Source organism: Bos grunniens, chromosome 5, assembly GCF_055505025.1.
Source record: "Bos grunniens cultivar Pamir isolate PY7600 chromosome 5, Bosgru_T2T1.0, whole genome shotgun sequence".
NCBI lineage: Eukaryota > Metazoa > Chordata > Mammalia > Artiodactyla > Bovidae > Bos > Bos grunniens.
Genome location: NC_141169.1, coordinates 47,270,312 through 47,296,903, shown reverse-complemented (window position 1 = coordinate 47,296,903; position 26,592 = coordinate 47,270,312). Strand labels below are relative to the sequence as shown.

Sequence of the window (26,592 nt, the reverse complement as noted above, 5' to 3'; positions counted from 1 at the left end):
ACGTGTAGATTGACATGGGCCTCAGCCAACAGGATTGCCCTTTATCTGGCGTCTCCACAGCGTGCGTGGGGAGACCTCCGTGAACCCTGACCTTAGCTTTCCGTAGCGTCCCGCGTCTACCGTGCCCGCCCCCGGAGCGAAGGAGGCGGGTTTTGGCCTCTTGCCCTAGGGAACGAGTGCGGAGGGAGTGGAGTGTCCAACTCTTCGGAGAGGCCCTGCTGTACTCCACGCTGCTCATGAGCCCGTTCTCCGGCGAGCAGCGCCGTCGTTAGGCCGGCTCCTTAGCCTCTGCTTCCCCCGGGACAGGCCCACGCCTTGCCGGGGAGGGGGCAGCCTGTCGAGGCGCCTCCCTAGTCAGCGTCTGCGTCGCGCTGCGACCCTGGAAGCGGGAGCTGCCGCGAGCGAGAGGAGGAGCCCCAGCGGCGGCGGGCAGCAGCACCAGCAACGCCGGCGGGCGGGATTGAGGCCGTCAACATGGCGAGCGCCTCGTACCACATCTCCAATTTGCTGGAAAAAATGACATCCAGCGACAAGGACTTCAGGTGAGGCCGAAATCCGACCCTCAGTCCGCCTCGGCGGGCGTCCCCGATCCGCGGCCCCGGCCCTCACACAGGCCTTGCCCCACCCCTTTGGCCTTAACTGGTTCCTCGGCTTTCCCGACGCCTCCAGGCCACCCTCCGCTCCCCGATCCCAGCAGGCCCCTTTCCTCGCCCACCTTCTAACCCCCTCCCCTCGTTATTTCCTCTAGGCCGTTGCCCACCTCCGGTCATAGGTCCCTTCTGCGTCCCCCCACCGCATGCTCTGCCCTCCCAGGACGTGACTTCTCGTCCCAGGTAGCGTGAAGGGGCGAGATCACGCACCACTGTGGGCAAGGGAGTCACTCTAGGCTTGGAGACGTGGAGGCCAGGCCTACTCGCCGGCCTGCCCGAGGCGCTAGGCCTCCCTGCTCGTGGGGCCCGAGCTGCTGCTGCTACCCACGCGGGGTCCCAGCTGCGTCTCCTTTACCGCAGATGTGAGCAGGCCTAGGTGCATTCTGCTTGAACGATTTGCTTTTCCTCCCAAGTCTTCGGGGTTGTGTTATAAACTTTTTCTTTGGATTATCCCTTTAGTAAAGGTGGTAAGAAGGTGGAGGGGGTGCCAGGATGGTGGAAACTTGACTCCTAGAGTTTTCCCGCCAGCATCTCTTGTCATTTTTCTTTGGCAGGTAAAAACCCAAGCAGGAACTCAGGGTTTCAGTCCTGTTTCCTTTTATTCAAAATTACTGCCAGAAAGGTGAATTGCTGAACCTTAAACAAGTACTGGGAACAAATGGATCTTATTGAAAGGAGTTTTCTAATATGGGGGCGGTGAATATGAAGGTTTGTTATAAAGTTCTGTTCCTGGAGACTTGTGCTGTTGGTTCCAGACCTTGGTCACATGCATATTGAAGAATTGTTATATTTTCACAGATCATCTTGGATTTTTTTCTCTTTTCTTTTTTGCACAGTAATAATTGCTACATTCCTTGCTTCCCGCCTTCTATTCCATCACGAATTAAATTTAAATAAGCTCCCGATCTGAAGCGGATTTTTATATTTTTTGATACTTGTTTTGTTCTCTAGTGGTTGTATTTTCTGTGCATTTTAAAGGGAAGAACAAATAGTCTTCAATTTGAATTTTGGTCCAAGGGTTGTTTTTTTTCCCGTATGAACAGTACATTTTAAAACCTGAAAACACACCCAAACCTTAGGTCCTGGGGGAAAATTTTTCCGTTTGTTAAAGAATCATGAAAAATGTAATAATCGTGTTGCTAGTTAAATTGATATGCTGGTATATTAAGATAGCCAATGAAATACATTTTGGTATTGTGGCTTCAAAGCCAAGAATGATTTTCAAAAAGTTTTGCTACCTAGGGAGTTTTTAAGTATTGCATTCAAAACTTTTAAAATTAGTTAAAAGTTGCTCATAATAAATATTTTAGTGTTTTGGGAAGAGACGATTATTTGGGGTATTTTTAGGTTTGTGAGTTTTAGGGTGAAAATAAAAATTATTGGGGGAAATAAAAGTTGTTTGTTCCTTAAAGGATTAGAATGTTGTTTCCCTTTGGAGCTTTGCTTGCTTTCAGTGCAAGCCACTGAAAATACAGAAATCAAGTCATGTGATAATACTGCATATGTGATTATTGACCGAAGCCTCCTTACATTTTTTTGTAAAAGAAAGTAATACATATATGCTTGAGGGTTTTTTACAAATTATATGGAAGAGTAATACTCAATGTGGAACTCGATAAGGGTTATCTACCAGTTTGGGCTTGAATAAATCAAAACATTGCTTGGAGGATTAATCTTCTAAAAATGATATATTTCTAATAGTTGGTGAATATTATAGAAGATATGCCTAGGAACAGTAAATGCCTTTCAGTAATTTGTCATAAAGATATTCTTAATAACTGTATTTTTAAGACCTGTAATACGCTCACACCCTTTAGTAATAGACAAGACTTTGAAACCAAAGCACTATGTATGTAAAGTAACTGACATGTAAGAGATTAATTAAAACAGCATTTGCAGTCAAGTACAAGGTTTTTCTGTATTTGAATACATGTGTTCTATTTTAAAATGATGCTTTCTAATTTCTCTTTAGAAATTTATATACTTGTTTATTTTGCTGGAAATATCACAGTTGTAGTCACATGTTTTAAAATACCTAATGCTAGAAGGATCTTGAGGACACGATTAATTAACATTATAGAAAATCTTAACGTATGCAGACTACTTTACCTTGTGCAAGGGGAAGAGAAAACAGTACATCCAAAAGGAAAAAAAAATCGTGTCCGACTCTGTGTGACCCCATAGACGGCACCCACCAGGCTCCCCCATCCCTGGGGTTCTCCAGCCAAGAACACTGGAGTGGGTGCTTGGTGATTCTGTAGATAAAAGAATGAGAACTTTAATATGCACAAATAAAGCAAATGCTTCGTTTATAAATACTAATCCTGAATATTCAGTGGGTTGAGGTAACTAATGGTATTCTGCTTTTATTTTCATGTACTTCACCACCAACTGAATTAAAGCATTCCAGGGAATCAAAAGCTAAACGAATTTTTTTATCATTGTTTTATCTCTCTGTACATAATAGTTAATACTTACTGTGGACTTTATACACTTGATCCTTACAACTTTAATAAAGTAGACACAAGCAGTCTCTGTTACGGTTGAGGAAACTTCAGTCTGACAATAAGTGCTTGCCCAAGGGCAGTTTGACAGCAGCAGATCTAGGATTTCCAGATAACCTCAGGGCATAAACTCTCAACTACCATACTCTACTTCACCAAGGTTTTTACCAGAGGACATTACGAATAAGACTTTAAATTTCAGTTCTGAGTTAGGCTTGTGGAATATTTTGTGCTAGAAGACACTTTAAATTCCCTAAGAGGTACTCCAAAAAGTTGAAGATTAGTGCTTGCCTTCAGTATTGTCTGCATGCTTGTTGAATGGTTAAGACATTTGTAAAAAGATAATTAACCCAGGGCTGTATGTAGTTTTCAGGCCTAAGTGGCAGAGAACATGAAAGCAAGGAGATTCACGTGCAAGGTGTGATCTGAGTTAGGTCTTGAAGTTAGAGAATATGAGTACAGGTGTGAGAGCATTCTGTACAAAGCACCACTCAGGGAGAGAGTATAAATAATCTTGTTAGACATGGCAGGGACCTTTTCTTATTGAACTGAATCCTGCACTTAATTTAGGGCCTTGGTCCTGGGAGTTCTCAATAGATAACTTGTTTTAGTTGATTTCCAGAGTTAAGAAAAAAAAAAACATAAGGATTGGGAAAGTTTCTTTAAGAAATCATTGCAAAATCTACCCAAATTATTTGATGCGATCTTAATTCACTGCGTTGTAGAATTTCCCAGCTTGATAATGGGTTGTCACCAAATTAATTTATATATTTTGACTATTGGAAAACATTTGCTCTTGAAAACTGTTTAAGATGCTAATAAAAATATTAGGCCTGTTACGGAATCATCAGCTTTCAGAGTTGAAAGGGACCTTACAGGTCCTATAATAGCTGAAAGTACTGTGTGGGCATTTACAGTAATGTGTTAGGGGAAGATTGAGGGCAGGAGGAGAAGGGGGCAGCAAAGGATGAGATGGTTGGATAGCATGACTGACTCAGTGGACATGAGTTTGAGCAAACTCCAGGAGATAGTAAAGGACAGGGAAGCCTGGTGTGCTGCAGTCCATGATGTCACAAAGATCAAACATAACTGAGCAACTGAATGACAGCTGTTATAACAGGAGAGGCTCTTCTGCTTGTGTTTGAAGAAAAGTAGATTTGATCAGAAGAAATAGATTTGTAGATTTAAGAAGGTGACTTCTGAGCATTTTCTAAGTACTTTGCCTGTTGATGGCAGTGATTTACGTGATTTCACTTAATGTGATTTGGAGGGAGGTGTGGATGCAGGTACTGCTAACACTCATAATCAGCAATAGTTAGGTCTCACCACTGAAAAAGAGGAGAAAGGGACCTCATTGAGGACACTGGGAAGAAGAAAGATGGCTAAAAAGTAGTTTTATTTACATGAACAATACTAAGACTGTCCCAAGTTGATTCATGACTAAGAGAAGAAATGAGAAAAAGTGAGATAGCGGTGGGGTGTGTATGAAATCTTTGAAAGGTAATTTGTTCATTGGGAAATGCAGTTTGCCAATAGCCTTTAAATCTTTGTTGGAAGCAAGGGTAAAATTTAAAATTGTGTTTGTGTATTAGAAGTGTTGTGAAAACCACTCACTGTGGTTTTCACAGTGTATCTTTCTATCATTATTTCTGCCTCTCCGCATTGGATTTATTTACGGTGAATAAGTTTACTCCTCCGGGAACTTTCGGTTCAGTAGAATAAGCCAAGTGTGTTAAGTTGCAGTCTCTCACTGTCTAGCTTATAACTTTTTGTGCAGAGCCTTGGCACAGTTTCTAATGGTAGCACCAAAATATTTGAGTAAATGAGATGCCACTGCCTGTAGGTTAATCCACCTGGGACTCCCATAGAAGTCTGCTTGTTAACAACTTCCTCCTCTCCCACCTTAAAACTTATTTTTCCTTGTTAATGTTCCATCCACCAAATGTCCCAGTTGGAACCCTTGATATCACCCTTTCTTCTTTACTTTAGTTCCCTGATGAGTATTTCTCAAATTAGTCTCCTTATCTCAGGCCTCTTTAATGCAGTATGTTGGTAGTTCTTCCATTAGAATTTTCTTCCTAAATATCACAGCTGATCATTGCCTTCTGCACTAATTCCCATCGATGAGATAAACTCATGAGAGGTTGCCCACCTAAGCTGACTGAAATTACTCTCCCTCAAATCGCTAACAGTCTCCAGGTAACTTAGTGGGTGGTTTCTTTGCTCTTTTATTTTGTATGTAAACACTGTTTACCATTTTTTCCTTCTTGAAATTTTCATATGTATAGGTGTCCCTCCCACAGGTTGGGTTTGTTACCATTTGTCTCAGTAAGAGGTTGTTAGTACCTATTTGGATAATTTTGGGAAGGTCTAAGGAGGCAGGGGTTTGTTTGCTTTAGAGTGGATGTTGTCAGAAAGGGGCAATTCGATCACTTGACATCTTAATAAATGTTATAAGGAGGCATGGTAAAGCAAGGGAACAGCTATTGTAAAGCAGAAGTTGCAGTCACTCTTTTAGTTAGGAGGATGTTTGGTGTTTTGTGTTGCTAAGTGAACTTACCTGAAATGGATGTTCTGTGTGATTATATATAGGAAAACAATATCCTTTCACTGTAAGATAAGATCTGTTGATCTGTTTGGATTATTCATTTGGATATTGTAATTGAAGTTTAGGTATGAACCTCAGAACAGTTCCTGGACTGTAGAGGCTACTGGGCCCCCTTTCTCAGCATCTCTCCCCTCCCCCCAAATCTTCATTTTTTTGGCCAAGAGCAGATGAAGTTGGTCTTCAGGGCAGTAATTCATGATGGTGACGGCTATACTTTTGCTGGGATTTTGTTGATTAGGATCAGAGGAGTGGCCATTGAGTGTAGTCTGTAGTGGAACTAGGCTTGTTAATTCTCTCTCCCTCTGATGTAAGATGAGTGATTGAACCATCTAATGTGTGACAGTGGTTATTCAGTAACATTAAGACTGGACAGGATACATACCCACTGTAACACCAGAATCCTGTGTTTTCCCTCCTATTTCTTTGTACTTAACTCATGCTTTACTACTCCCATATCTAATCCATTTCAAAAGCCTGTTAATTTTTAATCTTGTAAGTCTCAAATAGGGTTGTTTGTTGTTCTACAGTAGTTACATGTCTAATATGTATTTCTTCTGGAAGACACATCATGACCCTCTTGTGTGCTATCAGGGACAGTAGATAGCGCTTCAGCACTGCACCTGGAGGGGTCATTCTAAACAGCAAAATTACCAACAAAAAGCACAGACATGCAAAAAAAAAAAAAATGGCACCAGATAGACTGAGAGGAGGATGCTTGTTTACATATGAGAGGCGAAGTAAGGCAGACCATTACCTTGGACAGTGTCAGCTGAGAGTGTGTGCGGATGCGTACTTCGGGTGCTTCAAATGTTTCGTGGTTCTTCACATGTCTGCAAATGACATGAAAGCATTGGAGAATTGATTTGGGGGTTACAACACATTTTACTTTGCTAATGAGAATTGGCTGTATGTCCATTTTTCCATCTCCATTGACTGTCATAACTCTAATTCTAGTTACCATCATTTCTCACCTAGACCGCTGCAGTAGCTCTCCTTACTGTTCTCCATTCGGTCTGCTAAATGAAGTTTGATTCTCTTCAAACTATTTTCCACAGTGTAACTAGAGTAATACTTGGAAAATGTTAATCTGATCATTCCACTTACTCTTCATTTCTACCTCAAATGCTTTTCAGTAGCTTCCCATCACTTTTACAATAAAGACTAAAATCTTGGTAAGGTCTTCAGACTTCTCTGATCTTTTGGCCCTTGCTTACTTGGTTATAACCTCCCCACTCCCCATACACAGTTCCTATTCGTGTTTAGGACCTTAGTCTTTTCTGATACACAACTTTCTTTCCAGTCTAGCTCATGTTATTTTGTTAGCCCATTGTCTTTGTATCATGTTCCTTTCCTTCATAGCATTTATCTCAGTTCATAACTACATATGATGTAAGTACTCATATATGTAGTTTAAAAAAAATTATTATGCCTCCATTCGATTGTTACGTTAACTTCAAGGTGCAGGAAGCACCTGTGTTTGCTTTTGCTAGCCCTTGTCTCCATAGCACCTAGCATAGTACCTGACAGAAGGTTCTCAGGACATAGTGAACGAGTATGTACAGCCTGTCCCATCTTCACCTCAGCCTGGATTTCCATCTTCCCGTTAGGTTTCCCTGTGTCTCAGACACACTGAATTGCTTCTCATCTGGGGTGCTATGCTCCTCCCCAGCACCACCACCATGCACACAGATTTAAAAATCCCAAACCAGCTTTCTCCATGGAAACCCCTCTTAAACCTTTGAAATCCAAACTGTCAATTCTTTGGTGTGGTCATTGCCGCACACCCTTGAGTATTTTTAAGTTTGTGTGAGATTTGTCCAAGTTACCTGTTTGTCTGCCATGTGAGATGAAAAGTTCAAAGGAAGGGACTGGATCTAAGTTTATCATTTCAGCCCTTCGTGCCATAGCTAAAGCAATAAATGCGTAAGAGACATTTTACAAATTGGCTTCTCAGTCTGCCATGGACAGCTTTCAAACTGGTCAAACTACTTCTTTTTCAGATTTATAGTGCAAACTTTTTAACACATTAACAGAGGGAACTTTCTGGTTTTAGGGTCACAATTAAAACGTAATTCTTACTATCGCAATCTAGTTTTCTGATTTTTAAAAATATTATCTATTGCTAATTTTGCTGATGCTCACTTCAGCTTTTAAAAATGTTTAACTGTTAATTATAGATTTTTGAAATCAATAAGTTTCTTTATTAGAGTATAAGTTCTCTGAGGGTCCTTTGCTCATAATCCAGCCTTTGTAGCATAACAGGCAGTGAATAAATAAATGGTAAATAAAGGAAGGGATCTTTGTACCCGTAGTTTCTTCAGAACTATAAAATAACTTTTTATTGGGATGATATGCTTTTTTAAATTTAAATTGATGATCACTGTGTTTTCTCTTCAACTGTATGATTAACATTTCAGAGATTCTTAGAGGTTCCTAACTGATATGCCTGTCTAATGGATTTTATCTAAGTAAAATAATTGGTGAAGATGCTTTTCGTGCTTTGCGTGTAGAAGTGCGTGCATGGTTCTATTCAGTTGTTTTTTTCTTTTTAACTTTCCGGACTGTTAACATGATTTTAAATTCATTTTTTTCATCATGTACAATGGGAAGAGGCTTCCAATTAGGAGAACAGTGTTAATTTTAAAAGGCACAGGATTAATTTACCTGTGTTATCCCAATTTGACCATATGCTTTTCTTTTTAAGCAGTTTAACAAGACTTGATAAGAATTATGCTGGTGTGTAGTTTAAAACTTTGTCCTTTGGCAGTGGTCCTTAAGGAAAGGGGGCTAGATGTCTGGTGGAACAGCTTTCTGCTTCAAAACATCCTTTTGAAAATACACTTGATTCTGGTGGTGGGAGTTGGGATGGAGGTGAGAGTGCATTTTGTAATTTTCCCAGTGGTTTGTAATATGAGCCGCCCAGTCTGACACTAAAGTATTGCACAGGAAGGTATTCTTAATGTTAAAGACTTCCTAGATAAAATTCAAATCACACGCAAAGTAAAAGTAGAGAGGCACTTTTCTTACCCTAAAAGCCTTGATGCAATTATAGTTGACCCCATAACTATGGGTTTGAACTTCACGGGTCCACTTAACATGGGAACATTTTTCATTAAATGCATACCGTATGTACTACATGATCTGTGATTGGTTGAATCTGCAGATGGAGAACTGTGCAGTTGTGGATGTTGACTGTAAAGTTATACATGGATTTTTGATGAGATGAGGAGGGGGTGGGGCATGGGGAGGCTTGGCACCTTTAATGCCCACGTTGCTCAAGGGTCAGCTTTATTATTCATTGAAGGTCCTGTCAGTAAATTTGAAATCAAGGCTAACCTGAGGAAAATAAAGCCAATGATACCTTATTTAAAAGAGTACATCAGGACTTAGATATGAGTGATAGCATTAGATTTGAAAACAGTGATTTTTATTAATGCTTAAAAATTTTAATTACTGACAAATTTTAATCTTTTATTAGGTTTATGGCTACAAATGATTTGATGACAGAACTGCAGAAAGATTCCATCAAGTTGGATGATGATAGTGAAAGAAAAGTAGTGAAAATGATTTTGAAGTTACTGGAAGATAAAAATGGAGAGGTACAGAATTTAGCTGTCAAATGGTAAGTTGTGTTTTACTTGATTCCTACCACCTCAGCTTTTAAAAAGTTCAATATGGTAACTGGTAAATTTTCTTAGTTTTGTTCTAAGTCTTTGTGGAGTGTTTTAGACTTTGTGGGTATCTTGACTTAGCATTTGTACTTGGTACATAGACACATCCTTATATGTAGTTTCTATATTGGCTAGAACAATGGTATTTATATCTTATGAAACTTTAGAAAGACTGGTTCTCTTACTTATTTGGCCAGATTTTTTAGCTGGGTTAAAAGGCCTACTTACTGTATATTCCAAGGCAGTGTGGAGTTTAAGAACCAATGATAAGGGAAGTAAAAAATAATAAGACTTAGTAAAGGATAGCAGCAGTTAAAACTATAGTTCACTTAACACTGATGATACAACAGTTAAAAGAATTCCCATTACTTTGGAGAGTGGTGCATTGAGAGCATCTTTTAGGTGTGATATTGACAACTGGGTAGAGAATTTGAGTTCTTGGTAAATTGTATTAATGCACCTTTTTAATTTATGCATATCAAATATTAGAGATCCTTAAAAACTTACATAGTAAGTTATTGGTAAGTACAATAACTTTGGCTTCCTATAAAGTTAAATTATAGAATTTAATCTCATTTTGTATGACATATAATATGTGGTATTAATTTAAATAGAGCATTCTCATTATTACTTTTGAATATTCTTATAAAGGCTTTACATTTATTTAAGGCTAAGGATTTACACATCTGTAAAAACAGGCAAAGTGTGAGAAATCATTGGTCAGCATAGATTTTTCTAGACATGTAATACAACTTTCTTTAACTTGGGGCATTTGCAGGTTTAAAATAAAATGGGTCTTCAAAAAAAAAATAAGTTGCAGGATAGAGCCAATGAGTCTAGTTTTACTTTAGTAGTTATTTTCATCTTTTATTTTGGTATGTGCTTATTAACAAACAAAATTTTGTCTAACATATGTGCTGAGCAATTAACTAGCCTTTAAAAATGATAATAAAAAGTAGGGTTTGTCCCAGATTGAGAGGTACACAGATCTTTATTCACTTGAGTATGAATCTTGTTAGAAACCTGAGCTTTTGATGATCTCTTATACATAAAATTTAACAGGTGGGGGGAAATGACATATATTTAATAATATAAGAAAGAAGATAGAAACAAAGGTAATATATTAGGAGATAAAACTCAAGAACTGATTCTAGGAGGAGGGAAAGTCCTAATAGATAAATCACTAAGTAGCTTTATCAAGAAATTGAAAAATCTGTCAAAGAACTCATCACCCAAAAGAAACCCCTGCCCAAAAATCTTCTCACACACTCTTTGAAACTTCAAACAACAGATAATTCCAGTATAGATAGTTCTAGAATTATTTACAACATAAAGTATTAAAACCTTTTAAACAAAATACTGATAACAAATTCTGACTAAATATAACACTAAAAGAAGATTATACATCAGTTTCATTTAAATGTTCAAAATAAAATCAGTAGTATATTAAGTGCAGTTTACCATGACCAAGTGGATTTCATCCTGAATATAAGGACAATTTAATATTATGGGCTTTATTAATATTTTTATTTCATCATGTTAATAGATGAGGGGAAAAAACTATCTGGTTAGTTGTCAAGGTACTGATGAGATTCAACTTTTGTTCTTCGTTTAAAAGAAAAAAATAAAATCCAACACCTAGACTGCTTAATATAATTAGAGGAATGAAGTACTTTCTGAAAACTGGCATCATATTTAATGTCAGAGTGAAGAACAGGTCAGAGATGCTTTATATCATTGACGTGAATTCATCACTCGTTTCAAGTAAAGCATTTAATAACAGGAAATCCATAGGTCCTTTTTTAAAAAGTGCACAAACACATTTATACCTCAACCCAAAAGCCACTAAATTACCAGATACTTTCACACTAAAGGCAGGAACACGAGTGTTTCTCTATCTTCATTAGATTTCTTTTGAAGGCATTAGCTACTGTAAGACAAGGGGGAGGAAATTAAGACATAAAAGAATTTTAAAAGGTCATAGCCAAAAACAAGTCAATCAAGAAAAGAGAATAAAAAATTCAGTGAAGGAGTGTGCTGTAAAATTAATGAACAAAAATCAGCCTTCATATAAGCAAATAAAACAGAAGATATGGAAGCAAATGTCCGTTTATTACAGCAACAGAAAGACAAAATGCCTAGCAATAAATGTAACAGATGTTACAGTGGTGACTTTGGGTGAGGATATTGTGTGGTTTAAAGTAAGCATATAATTTTATTTGTTAAAAAACTTTTATAGGAGAAAAACTTGACAATACTCTTGACCAATAGCAAAAATGTACTTGTGAACAAATGGCAAGACATCTCAGGTCCCTGGATAGAATAACTCAACAGAGTTGTTAGTTCTGGGTTATTTTAATGCTAACTTAACTTGAAAAATCAAGTTTTTCCCACAAGCTGGGGTTGATTCTAAAGGGCATTTTGCAAAGAGGGGCAGGATATTTGCTTGTTAGACCACAAAAGCCCTGAAAAATCACTGGACTTGGAGATGTATTGGTTAACCCTGCTTGATATGAAAACATAGTGTTATGTTTATCTAATGAAAGCAGTGAGGTAGTGACGCATTAATAGAACAGTAGTGGAAAATAGGATGGAAACTACGTGATGCAGTTGGTGGCATCATGAGAAAAGTTGAACTTTTTTTTCTTTTAAACTGGATTACCATTTGGAAAACATAAAATTGTATCCTTACCTCACAACTTCTTACTAGAGGTCAACATTGTTCACCTTAAGTTGGTTTTATTTTGGATATATTAGCGTTTTGTGACTTTTTGCTGCTGACTAGTAGTTCATTGATATCTTTTTAGGGTTTGGCTATTGTGCATAAAGGTAGAATGACATTCTTGTAAGAATCTTAGGACATGTGTCTTTCTTTATTTCTTAGGAAGAATGAAATTGCTGTTGTCTATTTGGTGGCACTAGTGGTAAAGAACCTGCCTGCCAATGCAGGAGACATAAGAGACTCAGGTTCAATCCCTGCCTGGGGGAAAATCCCGTGGAGGAGGAAATGGCAGCCCACTCCAGTATTCTTGCCTGGAGAATCCCATGGATAGTGGTGCCTGACAGGCTATAGTCTGTTGGCTTGCAAAGAGTTGAACATGACTGAAGCGACTTAGCATGCATGAACATTTGGATTTTTAAGAAACTGATAATTGTTTTCCAAAGTATTTGTACCATTTTACATGAAAGTACAGTTGTTCCGCATTATCATCAACGGTTGGTTGTGTTACTTTTTTTTTTTTTGGCTACGACTCTCAACATTGCAGATGGTTTCCCTACCATGGATCAAACCTGTGCCCCCTGCAGTGGAAACATGGAGTCCTAACTGCTGGATTGCCAGGAAGTCCTGGTTATGTTGCTTTTTAATTTATCTCTTCTAATTGGTGTATAGGTGTAGTTTTAATTTCCATTTCTCTGAATGACTACTGATGTTTAATGCTGTTTTGTTTGTTTATTGCCATTTACTTTTTTGTGGACTTTCCCCAGTTTTTAAAATTGAGGTTGTCTTTTTTATTACTGAATTGTAGTTCATATATTCTGGGTATATGTCCTTTTGCACATATATGTTTTATAAGTATTTTCTCCCAATTTGACCTTAAATTTTTAATTTACTTTAAAATTTAGTTTGACTTAATTTATAAATTAGTTTCAGCTTTTATGGTTATTGCTTTCTGTGTTCTTAGAAATCTGTTTATATTATGTTGCAAAGATTGTCCTTGTTTTCTAAAAGCTTTATAGTTTCAGCTTTTTAGTTCTGTGATCTATCTTGAATTAATTTTTATGAAGTAGAAATTGAGGTTATTTCTTTTTTTGCATATGGATATCCAGTTGTTGAAGCGCCATTTATTGAAAGCATCTTCCTTTCTTTACTGTCAGTTTTGGCATCTCCATCAAAAGTCGATTGACTATAAAAGTGTTAGGTCTATTTCCAGACTCTGTTATGTTCCACTGGTCTATTTGTCTACTCTAATGTCAATGCCATATTGTTTTATTAGCATAGCTCAGGCTTTTTCAGGCTTGGTGCTCTTGAGTTTTGGGACCAGATAATTCTTTGTTATGGGGAACTATCTTGTACATTCCATGTATTGTTGGATATTTAGCAGTCTCTCAGCTTTTACCCACTATTTTTGCCAGTAGTATTCCTTCATGCCTCAGTAGGAGCAACCAAAAATGTCTCCAGACATGCCAAATTTTTGTTGAAGGGCAAAAATCTCCCTTGGTTGAGAAACGCTGGTACAGATCTGTAGAAGTCTGAAGTAAGGTCATGTAAGTTTTCTAGCCTCATTTTTCTTTTCTCAAGAGTATTTTAAGTTCTTTGTATTTCATGTAAATTTTAGAATCAGTTTCTCAGGTTCTGTGTTAAAAATAAGCTTGCTCAAATTTTGATTGAAATTGTGTTGAAGCTATAGAAATATTTGAAGAGGATCAACAATTACAATAATAACTAGATCTTTTAACCATTAACTGCAGTATCTCATAATTATTACAGTACTTTCTGTTCATTCCTTGGGATATTCTACCTTAACAATTGTTATCAGTGAATATCCACCTCTTTTAATCCTAATTTTGGTAATTTGTTTTCTCTATTTTCCCCTCAATTCATTTAATCAAGGATTTACCATATTTACTAATCTTATCAAAGAACTGACTTTAAGGTTGGTTCATTTTCCCTATTGTGTGTTGTCTTATTTTACTGATTGCTTTTTTTTTTTTTTTAACTATTTTTCTTTCCTCTCATTTTTTCCTTTCCTAATTCTTAAACATTTAAAGGTATATTTTCTCTAAGTAGTGTGTGATTAATTTTTTATATCATTCAGTTTGAAGCATTTTTAATCTCCATTGTGATGATTATTTGATTTACCAGTTATTTAGAAGCAATTTTCAAATATTTAGAGGTTTTCTGGATGTTTATTTTTAATGGTTTCTGACTTAATTGCATATGATCAGAGAATCATACTCTTTAAGATTTCAGAGAGGTTTATTTTGTTTGTTTTGGTTTGTATTGTTCTGTCTACTCACTGAGATTGGTTTTATGATTCAGCATATGATAGCTCAGTTGGTTAAGAATCTGCTTGCAAAGCAGGAGACCCTAGTTCGATTCCTGGGTTGGAAGATCCCCTGGAGAAGGGATAGGCTACGCACTCCAGTATTCTGGCCTGGAGAATTCCATGAACTGTATAGTCCATCAGGTCGCAAAGAGTTGGACGTGACTGAGTGGCTTTCACTGTGGTGGATGCTCCCTGTGTATATTTGAAAGTGTTTTCTACAGAAGTTGGATGTGATATATTATAAATGTCAGGTCAAGGTAGCTGGTAGTGTTGTTCTGATGTATATATCCTTTGTGATTTTTTTTCCTTAATATTAAATACTGAGAGAAGGAGTGTTAAAATTTTCAACTATCATTGTCTGTTTATCTGTTTTTGTCTTTAATAATGGCAATTTTTGCTTCATGTATTTTAAAGCTGTATGATTAGAGGCATACATATTTATAATTATGTCTTCCTGATGTTTGATGTTTTTATGAGTAAAAATATTTCTTTTTAAATATACTGTATCTTGGAATATATTTTTTCTTATGTTAATATAGCTGCCCCAGTTTTTTTTTTTAACTAGTATTTGCATAGTGCATCTTTTTTCTCTTACTTTCAGCTTTTAATCTGTTTTTATTTTTAAATTATGTGTCTTGTAGACAGCAGATGGTTAAGTCTTGCTTTTTTTCCTATTCAGTTTCATAATTTCTTCCCTTTGATGGTATTGTTTTTTAGTTCATTGTTTATTGTAAATATTGATGTAGGACGCTTTCAGTATGCCATTTTGCCTTTTTTCTATTTGTTTCTTTTGTTGTTGGTTTTTATTTAGTTTTGCAAATTCATTTGTATTTTTTGGCTGCTCTGGGCCTTCATTGCTGTGAGAGGGCTTTCTCTAGTTGTGCTAATAAGTAGGGGCTACTCTAGTTGTGGTACACAGGTTTCTCATTGAGGGTGGGTTCTCTTGTTGCAGAGCTCAGGCTCAGGAGTTGTGGCGCATGGGCTTAGTTGCCCCATGGCATGTGGAATCTTCTTGGAGCAGGGATTGAACCCACGTCCCCTGCATTGGCAGGCAGAGTCTTAACTTAACCATTGGACCAAAAGAGAAGTCCCTGTTGGTTTTGTTTTGTTTTTTACCTTTTTGGGGGCAATATTTTATAGCAACAATTCTGAAAGTTTGAGTTGGGGTCCCTGAAAAGTAACCCTGAAAGTTTAAAACTAATATGAGTAATGACTAAGTCAGGCAATTCTTTTGACTTCTCATCTCTTTAGTGTGTGTTGTATTCATTCTAGCATCTGATCCTTCCCTTTGAAATGCTCTTTTTTCTAACTATATCCCGTAAATGCAAGTACCTAAAATTTGTCTCTGAAGTGCAGTCTCCTGTCTGTAAATAAATACTAACATTGCATTTAAAAGTTATCTTTTTTTTTCTTTCTGTTGCGCAGAGTAGTGAATGCCTTCAGTTAATTTCTAAAATAGTTATGTGAGTTCCTTACCTCACCAACCAGATGGTAAATTTTTGAAGATCAGGGCCGTACTTTTGTTATTCAGTACAGTCTTGAGTACAGTGGCTCTTCAATGGATAGTCATGCCCCAGGTGTCTATGTACTAAATTCTGTAGGAAGGACATAGGAGGAGAGCTTGCCTTTATCCTCAACCAGTGGACTTACATGCAGTGCTAAAATAATAGCAGTATGAGATACTAATATGAAAGGCATATTCAAGATGCTTTGGAAGCATGGAGAGGTTCTGACTTGTTTGGTTTCTGCAACTGATTACTTGATGCTTAAAACAAGAAAATAAAAGAAATATAAATTCTTGGGCTTATGAATTGAAAGAAGTTGGTGTTAGATGGTAGGAAGAAAGGATCACAGTTGGCAAATGTGATATGTTGGATAGAATTTCTATTGCTGGTAAATCATGGGATTCTTGTTAGGAACAGACTCCTAATTAGCTTTTTTATTACAAGATGTGTATTTGAAGGGTTTGCCAAGGGTGGGGGTCGGGTGAAAGCATCTTGAGTTTCATGATACTATGAAGAAAATAAATGGGAAGAAATTAGAAACTGCCAGAAGCTTATTAACCAAGAATTTTTTATACTCTTATTTGTATACTACTTGTCTGTCTTTCTGTGTTTTTTTTTTTATCTAGGTTAATTTTTTTTCTTTTTTTCTTTTTGTGTTTCAGTCTTGGCCCTTTAGTGAGTAAAGTGAAAGAGTACCAAGTAGAGACAATTGTAGATACCCTCTGCACTAACATGCTTTCTGATAAAGAACAACTTCGAGATATTTCAAGTATTGGCCTCAAAACAGTAATTGGAGAACTTCCTCCAGCTTCCAGTGGTAAGCAAGAGTGTTTTTTCCTTCTGTTTCCCTTTTATAAATGGAAGTGTTTCTCCTCTAATTTTTTTTTCCTCCTGGTCACACAGAGAGAGAGAGAGATGTATTTACCCCTGAAAGATCTTTGTAAATATCCCTTTGAACAGTGAGGGGAAAAAAGTCTATAGAGTCTTATTTTTGCTTAAAAATAAATTCAGTTATTTTGATTGAATTTAAGTATTTTTGGAATGCCAGTTCTGAAAATTTTTGGTGTTGGAACTTGATTTTATATCATTGCATGTACAGTGACTTGCAGAAAAGAGTCAAACCAGTGTATGCAATGGGAGAAAAGATACCCAAAACCATGAGTTATTTTGATTAGCTTTCCATTTTCAGTATTAATTTTGCTTTGCATTAGAATTTATGGTGTAAAACTTAACACTATTAAGATAGCTATGAAAGATTTCAGTTTACTAGTATCTTTAATTCAGGCTGAGCCTTTTATAACTACTTACAATTTTAAAAAGTTTAAAACAGTTACAGTTAATGAATTTGTCAAGTAATTAGCTTTTGATCTCCAACAGAAATTTTTATGTAAGTTTTAGAATTGGTCTTGACTACTAAGCTATTGGCTTAAATTAACAGTCTAAAGTTACTGTCTCATCTGCAAATGGAGTGCAATTACTCTTTCATGGAAATATGTGTATTGGTAAAAATGTAGTCTTAGTATGTAGTTTTCATTCATTTACTTAATATTTATTAATTACTGTGCTAACTATCATGCTAGATGATGCATGTATACTATTTCACTTTGTCCAAACGTTAATCCTGTGGGAGGTCTTAATACTGTAGATTGTTGATAAGAGAATTGAAATTCAGAGAGATTAGGTCAGTTCATCCAAAGTTTTGATTAGCTTGTTGGGTGAAGAAGATTCATACACATTATTTTCTAACCCAGAGTTGATGGGCTTTTTTTTCCTCACTGTATCATGTCATTGTTACTTTACCCTTACTGAATTAGTTACTTCAAAAACATTTCACCAACTCTTGAGTATGTCATTTATAGTTGTATTCAGTTCAGTTGCTCAGTCAAGTCCGACTCTTTGTGATCTCATGGACTGCAGCATGCCAGGCTTCCTGTCCATCACCAACTCCTGAAGCTTGCTGACTCATGTCCATCGATTTGGTGATGTGCCATCCAACCATCTCATCCTCTGTTGTCTTCCCCTTCTCTTCCTGCCTTCAGTCTTTCCCAGCATCAGGGTCTTTCCAGTGAGTCAGTTCTTTGCATCAGGTGGCCAAAGTACTGGAGTTTCAGCTTCAGCATCAGTCCTTCTAGTGAATATTCAGGACTGATTTCCTTTAAGATTGACTGGTTGGATCTCCTTGCTGTCCAAAGGACTCTCGAGTCTTCTCCAACCCCACAGTTTAAAAGCATCACTTCTTTGGCAGTCAGCTTTCTTCATACTACCAACTCTCACATCCATACATGATCACTGGAAAAACCAAAGATTTGACTAGATGGACCTTTGTTGGCAAAGTAATGTCTCTGCTTTTTAATATGCTGTCTAGGTTAGTCATAACTTCTTCCAGGTTAGTCATAACTTCTTCCAAGGAGCAAGCATCCTTTTATTAGCTATATTGATAATTTTCCTCATTTTTTCCCCTCATTAAAACATGTTTGTTTTTAGCCGATTTCTGGCTCTAACAGGAATTCTGTTAACCATGCAGATTTTTACTTTCACAGTTTCTTTTTCCTTTTTTTCCTCTCTCTGGTCAGTAACAATATAGATCTACTTTAAAATATTAATAACCTTTTTGATGAGTCTCCTGGAACAACATTTCTACTTAGATTGGAAAGGATCTCATTAGGTTACTACTAAAGATGACTCAAGTAGAGAAAAATGTTATGTGCTTTCCAGTTTAGAGTTGTAAACATTATAGCTGCTAATAGCTCCATAGCCAGCATTCCCACTGGTGCACAGAAATAGTTGTGCAGTATGAGTTTACTGAATCAATATTGTTTTCCCTGTTTCATGCACTCTTCTGCAGTTATCTCTAATTCTTGTTTATGTCTAATAACTTACTTTATTGAAAAACAGCCTATTTTGAAACATTTTTCTGACATGGATCTCTTGAGTCAGTTTTTAAATCAAGTTTAGAATTGCTGAATAATAACTAGAATGAATTTAAGGTGGAATTCAACATACTCGCCTTGAAGTTATGGTTCCTTTTTCATACAGGGTCTGCATTAGCTGCTAATGTATGTAAAAAGATTACTGGGCGTCTTACCAGTGCAATAGCAAAGCAGGAAGATGTCTCTGTTCAGCTAGAAGCCTTGGATATTATGGCTGATATGTTAAGCAGGTAAACGTGACTGTGGTTTCTATTACTTATATACAGATATTTGCATTTATTAAGAACTCTTTCTGATAAATATAATAAAACTTGGTCAAATTATTCATATTTAAATTGTTTTATAAATGTGTGGTTAGGGGTGAGGGAAGAAAAAAGCTAATTATACTCACGTAATATTACATAGCAAGCATATTTCTTGTAGCTTGAAAAATAATAAAATTTGTAATTTAAATATTTCAGCACAGTTTTTATATTTTGTTTTACCCTTTATTTTCTTGAATATAGTTATCATTTGTGGCTAATTCACTTGAACTTGAAAGTAATCAAGTGCCTTCATATGGTACAAATACACAGTAAAAGTGAAGAGCTATCCTAGCACACAAAAAGCTTATACTTCACTATAGGAGATAAGACAAATGGCTGTAATGTAAGGCAGAGCTGGACTAAATATTAACGCAGAGTATGGTGTATTTTGACATTTAAAATGGAAGGAGCCATGAAAGTTTGTTATGGAAACCACATCTGGATTTAGTTTTGCAAAGTGGTTAGAGCACAGATACATGTGCTTAAGGATAAAATATATCAGAATATATGAGTAGTCTTGAGTTGGGAAACATTATATTCTAGTATTCCAGAATATAGAATGAATAGAAGGTAGTCGGAGATCATTCTGATTGATTGGAATCTTATTAATTTGATATGTAGTGAAAATTCAGTTAGACCTTTTGTCCTCTGTGTGACTTTATCACTAGCACTGCACCGGACACAGATATTTGACTGCTGTTGAGTCATTGAACTGCACATGTGAAATGATTTGAGAGAGAGGAGTTGAACCAACAAAGTGGGTTGAAACTGAGTGTATAGATTTGTAGAGAAAAGACGATAGGGAGAAGAAGTAATCGAGAGATGGTCAGAAGGCAGAAATTGTAATAGTTCTTGGACATTTTGAATTTATTTGTTTTCTTCTCATTTTGTTTTAAGGCAAGGAGGACTTCTTGTTAATTTCCATCCTTCAATTCTGACCTGTCTGCTCCCCCAGTTGACCAGCCCTAGACTTGCAGTGAGGAAAAGAACCATTATTGCTCTTGGCCATCTGGTTATGAGCTGTGGAAATATAGTTTTTGTCGATCTTATTGAACATCTGTTGTCAGAGTTGTCCAAAAATGATTCCATGTCAACAACAAGAACCTACATACAATGTATTGCTGCTATTAGTAGGCAAGCTGGTCATAGAATAGGTAAGAAATATTTATATAATTAAAAATTTTCTTTAAAACATATTAATGAATATTTATAAGAACCAATATGCTTTTCTTAGGTGAATACCTTGAGAAGATAATTCCTTTGGTGGTAAAATTTTGTAATGTAGATGACGATGAATTAAGAGAGTACTGCATTCAAGCCTTTGAATCATTTGTGAGAAGGCAAGTTTTAAAGATATCTATTTTTCAAATATTTTTTCTTAAGAATAGAATAATAAGATCTAGATTTGGTGGGTGAGGAAAATGGATTATTTTACTCACAGCTGGATTGAATTTTGGATTTCAGATGTTTTAATTAAGTTTTAAATAATAAGTGATAACAATACAGTATTTGAAGTGAATATCATCTTTATTTTAAAATACAGTCATCACATTTATTTTGAAATGTTTCCTCCTTACTGTTAGAACTTAAAGAACTTGGGAAAAGTATATATAATTGTCTTCCAGTTGTCTTAATGTGGTTTACCAGAACAAATTAATGATCTGGTCAGAAATATATACTAGTGAATTTTGTATCTCTTTAACAATGTTTGAGATCTGTTATATTTGCTAGGGCAGTGATTCTCAGTTTGAAAACCTTGGTTCTAATAATAACTGCATTTATGTGTGAGAAGATCATACTGGCTAAGTAGCGAGATTGTCCCCCCCCCCGTCCCACCCCCCCCGCCCAACACTCCTGGCTAGAATTGACAGCATTGTAACACACTGTTTTGTGACTTGACTGTTGGCTGTTTGTAGTAATAGTAAGCAGTTTTCACTCATGGTTTTCGATAAGTAGCTTTATAGTCATATAAAATTGCTAAAAATTGTGGGGTTCATTTCTATACCTTTAATTGAGAAATACTTATTCTTGGGCATTTACTATACGTTCTGTCTTCTGAACATTAAAGTTATAAGACCAAACCTAAATTAATGTACCCTGCCATTTTTACCAGTAATGCTAGTTACTGAAGAATGCATTTATTTGGCCTTTGTGTTATAGCTGTATGTTGAAAAGATAGACTGTGTGCAGATCTCTCTTTGTATGACCCCACACTAACCATGTCATATCATTTATTGTAAAAATCATCCTGACTTCAAAGGTGTTAAGTGGTGGTGGTGGTGGTAGGAGGGAAGAGTTCATCTTAAAATTGATTAAAAAAGAGTAATTTGAAAAGTAAATGTTTTAAAACGTTAAACGGAAGACAATCTGCTAATAAAGTTGACAGATACTGAATCAAGAAAATAAGTACAATTATTCAAGGTAGCTTTTGTTTTTTCTACAGATGTCCTAAGGAAGTGTATCCCCATGTTTCTACCATTATAAATATATGTCTTAAGTATCTTACTTATGATCCTAATTATAATTATGATGATGAAGATGAAGATGAAAATGCCATGGATGCAGATGGTGGTGATGATGACGACCAAGGTATTTCAAATTAAGTAGGATTTGTTATATTTTCATGAAAGAACTAATTATAGATGGAGATGATTCTTGGCCCCAGAATGTACTGCTTGTTTGCTTGCTTATAATAGTGAAAGTGGAAATAACCACAGTATTCAACAAGAGCAAGTTGATTTAATTACGGGGCGTCCAGCTATTGAACTGTATGCAACATTTTCAAAATCATGTTCTAGGTAAACATTTGTTAAAGCGGTTAATAAGTTGAATGAAAAGTAGATAACAAAATTACTCTGTCCCAATTTAATTTTTTTAAATAAGCTAAAAAAAATGTTAGTGTTTTTCTCTTGGCAAGCACTTATCAGTGATTACACAGTGTTTTTGTAAGGAGGGAAATGAATAAATTGTACCTATAGATATCTATAACATATTCCTAGCAGTTTGGTTTGTTTTATGCATCCGGGAGTTGGTGTTGGACAGGGAGGCCTGGTGTGCTGCGATTCATGGGGTCGCAAAGAGCCGGACACAACTGAGCGACTGATCTGATCTGATCTGATGCATAGTTACTTTTAATGAGAAATTTTAAGTATTATTTGAGGCTCTACTTAACTTTCATGATTAATCCAAGTATTTCTGAGGTTCCTGAGATTGATGTCATTGTGCTGAGATTTGTGGTATTTACTGTGGAAAGGAGTAACACATCAAAGGCACAGGGTTGCTCATGTGTAGTTGTCTCTGTTCTATTAAAAGAATCATAATAGCAATGTTTAAATAAGTTATTGGGTTTATGTGTTGGTGGATTTCCTGTTAATTATACTTTTTAAGTTTGATTCTTTGAATGAATTTAGGTAATGCCTTTGCTCTAAAGTCTGTAATTTCATCCATTTGAAAAAAAAAAGATACAAAAACTCTCTCTTAGTCTCATTTTAGACTTTCAACAGATACTGCTCAGTTTCTCTGCACTATAACAGAACTCCTCAAAAGAATAAATGCTCTCCAACTCCTTTTTCCCCCTTTTGTTTTGAATCCAGTTTTGCAGTGATTGCTAGTGACCTCAGATGTTTGACTTAGCTTGTTCCTCAGTTTTCAGCAGCACTTCTTTATTTAACTGCCACGATATCAGATTCTCCTGGTTTTAGTCCTGTCTTTGTGATTACTCCTTCTCTTTCCCTATGCTGATTCCTCTTCATCACCCTGATCACTAAACTGTGGAGTATTTCTGGGCTTAGTTCTTGACTTCTCTGTTATGTTCTTATAATCTTGTTGATCTCATCTAGTCTTTTGGCTTTAATATCAGTATGCTGAAAACCCAAACTTTATCCCAGATCTTTCCTGTTAATTCTAGGTTCATATATGCAAAACTGCTTAATTGATACACTGCCTAGATGTCCAGAATATCTTCTTCCCAGCCTTCCTCCACTGACTGGTTATTAACCTGTTTCTTCTTTAGACTTCTCCATCTCAGAATAGCACCTCTATTCTTAGTTTCTCAGGCCAAAAACTTTGGGGTTATACCTGATTACTTCTTTTACATACCTCCCTCATCCAGTCTCCCATCTCAGGACTTTCCCATACCGCATACTCCTATTTCCCTTTTTAGCATTCTTTCTTCATTACACCTAATATTTTCTGATACCTAATATATTTTTATCATAGTGTTACTGTAACTTATATAACCATAATTTTAGTTATTAGGCTATTTAATTTTTATAACTTTTTCAATAAAGTATATTTCTATAAAGTTATTCCCATAGTTGCGTTGCCATTGGAAATGTTTACATTCTCTAAAAATTTTTACTTACTTGCTTTAAATAGTCTACTTGATAGTGCCCTGTAATTTTTCTTCAAATCAAATGCCTTGATTTAGCAGTATTTGGTATAAGTGAGATGGAGTTGTTAATACTTAAGCTTAGAATATTGTTTTAATGTTTAGCAGGAATTTGGAGAAGCTAGTGCTCTATTCTGTGGACAGAATTTTATTGTTGTAACTGAGAAAGTATAGGTTCTTTAAGCTATATTAAGATAATATTTTAATAAGTTGAGAATATGCATATTTGTTCCTAATAGCCCATCAGCAAATTTAATGGAAAGCCATGTAGCCACAAAGAAAGCTAATGTCAGGATTCTTTTTTACCCCTGAAAAATTAGTTTCACAGTGTGATATGCCATTGGTGATCATTATTTTTATGGTTTATCTTATGAACTCCCCAGTTGTTTGGTTTTCCTGTAGTGTCAAGTGAATCTTTTGAATTGAACTTCTATTCATATTATTTAAAAGGCTGGGACATTTATACATATTTGTAATCTGAAGATGTTTAATGTGTTAATAAATGATAGTTAATAAACAGCTCATTATCCATCAACGAGAAAATGTTAAGTTAAAAACACAATCAGATCATTTTTCTTTAGAGGTTTATTTGTAGATTTTTTAAGTAAACTGCTTCTGGTTTATGAACGAGTTCTTTTTAAATCTGTCTCTGGCTGTGTATCTTAAAAGTTGGAAAATTATCTTAGTTATGAGTATCAATTTATTTTCTGTATTAAACTTTTCTTATGATTAATAGTCTGTTAACATTAAAACTTCTCTTTAGGGAGTGATGATGAATACAGTGACGATGATGACATGAGTTGGAAAGTGAGACGTGCAGCTGCTAAGTGCTTGGATGCTGTAGTTAGCACAAGGCATGAAATGCTTCCAGAATTCTACAAGACCGTCTCTCCTGCACTGATATCCAGATTTAAAGAGCGTGAAGAGAATGTAAAAGCAGATGTATTTCATGCATACCTTTCTCTTTTGAAGCAAACTCGTCCTGTGCAAAGTTGGCTGTGTGACCCTGACGCAATGGAACAGGGAGAAACACCTTTAACAATGCTTCAGAGTCAGGTCAGTTTAAAGTGTGGTTTTGAAAGTCCTGCTAGTAAATGTGATGTTTTAAAATGGTGTTTTTGTATGAAAATAGGAGTTCCAGAATAGCTTTAGAGAAACATTTCTGGGATATGTTTGTATAATAGTTTATGGATCCTCATATAACATTACTTACTTATAATTTATTCTGATTGAAGTTTTCTTGATTTTTCTTGGCTGAACAGTATTAGCTTTAAGATTCAATAAAATATCTTTTATCTTTGATGTATTAATGGAGAAATCTTAGGGCAGTAGAATTGGACTACTTGTGTTCATAGCTTTCTCTTCTAATTTAGAGAAATTAGGATTCTGTGTGTGTTTGTGTATGTGGTCTTGGACAAGTTATTTAAACATTTTATTAAGTCTCAGTTTTCTCATTTGTAATAATGGTTTACTTAAAACTGTCTACCCAAGATGGAAATGATATGCTCTGTTTAAACACACGGTGAAGCCTGCCACACAGGCTTTATATGCCATGTATTATTATTGATATTATTATTGATATTATATGCCACCTATTATTGATAAAATACATATTTTTTCACTTTAGGACATCTTCTTTAGGATCTAAATATTAGGTCTGTATAGTCCCCATTTACTGAATATTTAGTACACACTAGGCATTTTCCTATCTTATATGTAATCTCTAAAGCATCCCCATGGGGTACATATATGTCCATTTTTATGGATTACAGAAGAGATCTTGAGAGAAACTAAACAACTAAACTAGGACAAGGGATGTACGTGTCATAGCTATCTTGTTTTAAGTAGTAAAAATTTTAATAGATTGTGGTGAACTTAAAAGGTGAACACTGATGATTAATTGTAGAAGAAAAAGAAAGTGTATCCAAGACATAAGTAATTGACTATATGGAAAGCAGATAAAAATCACAAAAAATTATGATGGTGCTATGATGAATTAATTAGATAGGCGTTTTCTTTTGCCTCTAGTTCTCACATCATTGTTCAATATGGTATGTGTCTGTATCCTGCTCTCCTGAAGACTTTTTAGCAAATACCCTATTTAGGTTTCACTAACATTAGAAAGTATAGAAGTGATGTCTTTGACTCCTATTCCTGCTGCTTGTAACTACATTTGAAGTGAGGTTGATTTCATTGTAAGAGCCAACGAAAAGCAAAGACAAAGACCCATTTAATGGTTTCTTTTCTGTAATTTGTCTTTTTTCCTGTAATTGCTTATATGTGCTGTTTATAAATTATGTTCCTAAAGTTTTGGTTGAAAATTATTATTTAGATTTCTATTTAGTCTGGTGCATTTCATAAGTAAAATTAATCAAGGAAGACTATTCTGTTGTTCTGTAGAAAGCTAATGATAGCTTTTCTCTGTTTATCAGTGTCAAGCAAATATAGTTACAAGGGAACATGCATAGTAGATGGCAACAAAGTTTGTATCGAACAAATTGTTAGCAGTTAGCAGAATTAGGAATTTGACCAGAAAAATTCTTCCATTCGTCCGCATCCCTTGTAATTTGTGTTAAGTGAACTGAGGAAGTACCAATAACTGAACCAGCTAATGAGCACTTGATAATTACAGGTTCCAAACATTGTTAAAGCTCTGCACAAACAGATGAAAGAGAAAAGTGTGAAGACCCGACAGTGTTGTTTTAACATGTTAACTGAACTGGTAAATGTATTACCCGGGGCCCTAACACAACACATTCCTGTACTTGTACCAGGTATGCAAGAAATAGTAAATCACTTTTGGGATTTATTAAGACTTAGATAAGCTTAAATAATTGTTTCCTTGAAAAGAATGACTTGTGACAACTTAATTTGTACATGGAACTAACTTTATAGGAACATTGAATATCTAAAGTTAAAAGTAAAAAGTTTAAAACCAAACCCTAAAATATTTTACTTTAATATTTATCACAGCTTGTGGA

General features: G+C 35.9%; 1 protein-coding gene across 2 annotated transcripts in view; it reads left to right on the top strand.

The window, feature by feature from the left end:
• The first annotated feature begins 162 nt into the window (after positions 1-162).
• Positions 163-26,592, top strand: part of CAND1 (cullin associated and neddylation dissociated 1) — a 43,790-nt gene continuing 17,360 nt past the window's right edge. The window contains exons 1-10 of one of the 2 annotated variants that reach the window (XM_086400103.1): positions 404-542; positions 749-833; positions 9,241-9,384; positions 16,649-16,803; positions 19,023-19,146; positions 20,119-20,375; positions 20,456-20,561; positions 21,665-21,810; positions 24,375-24,667; positions 26,244-26,385. In XM_086400103.1, the coding sequence (XP_086256229.1) occupies positions 9,245-9,384; positions 16,649-16,803; positions 19,023-19,146; positions 20,119-20,375; positions 20,456-20,561; positions 21,665-21,810; positions 24,375-24,667; positions 26,244-26,385 (1,363 nt within the window). In that variant the 5' untranslated portion in view covers positions 404-542; positions 749-833; positions 9,241-9,244. Of the gene's footprint in view, positions 543-748; positions 834-9,240; positions 9,385-16,648; positions 16,804-19,022; positions 19,147-20,118; positions 20,376-20,455; positions 20,562-21,664; positions 21,811-24,374; positions 24,668-26,243; positions 26,386-26,592 lie in introns of both variants that reach the window. The other variant, XM_086400101.1, reaches the window with a different exon arrangement.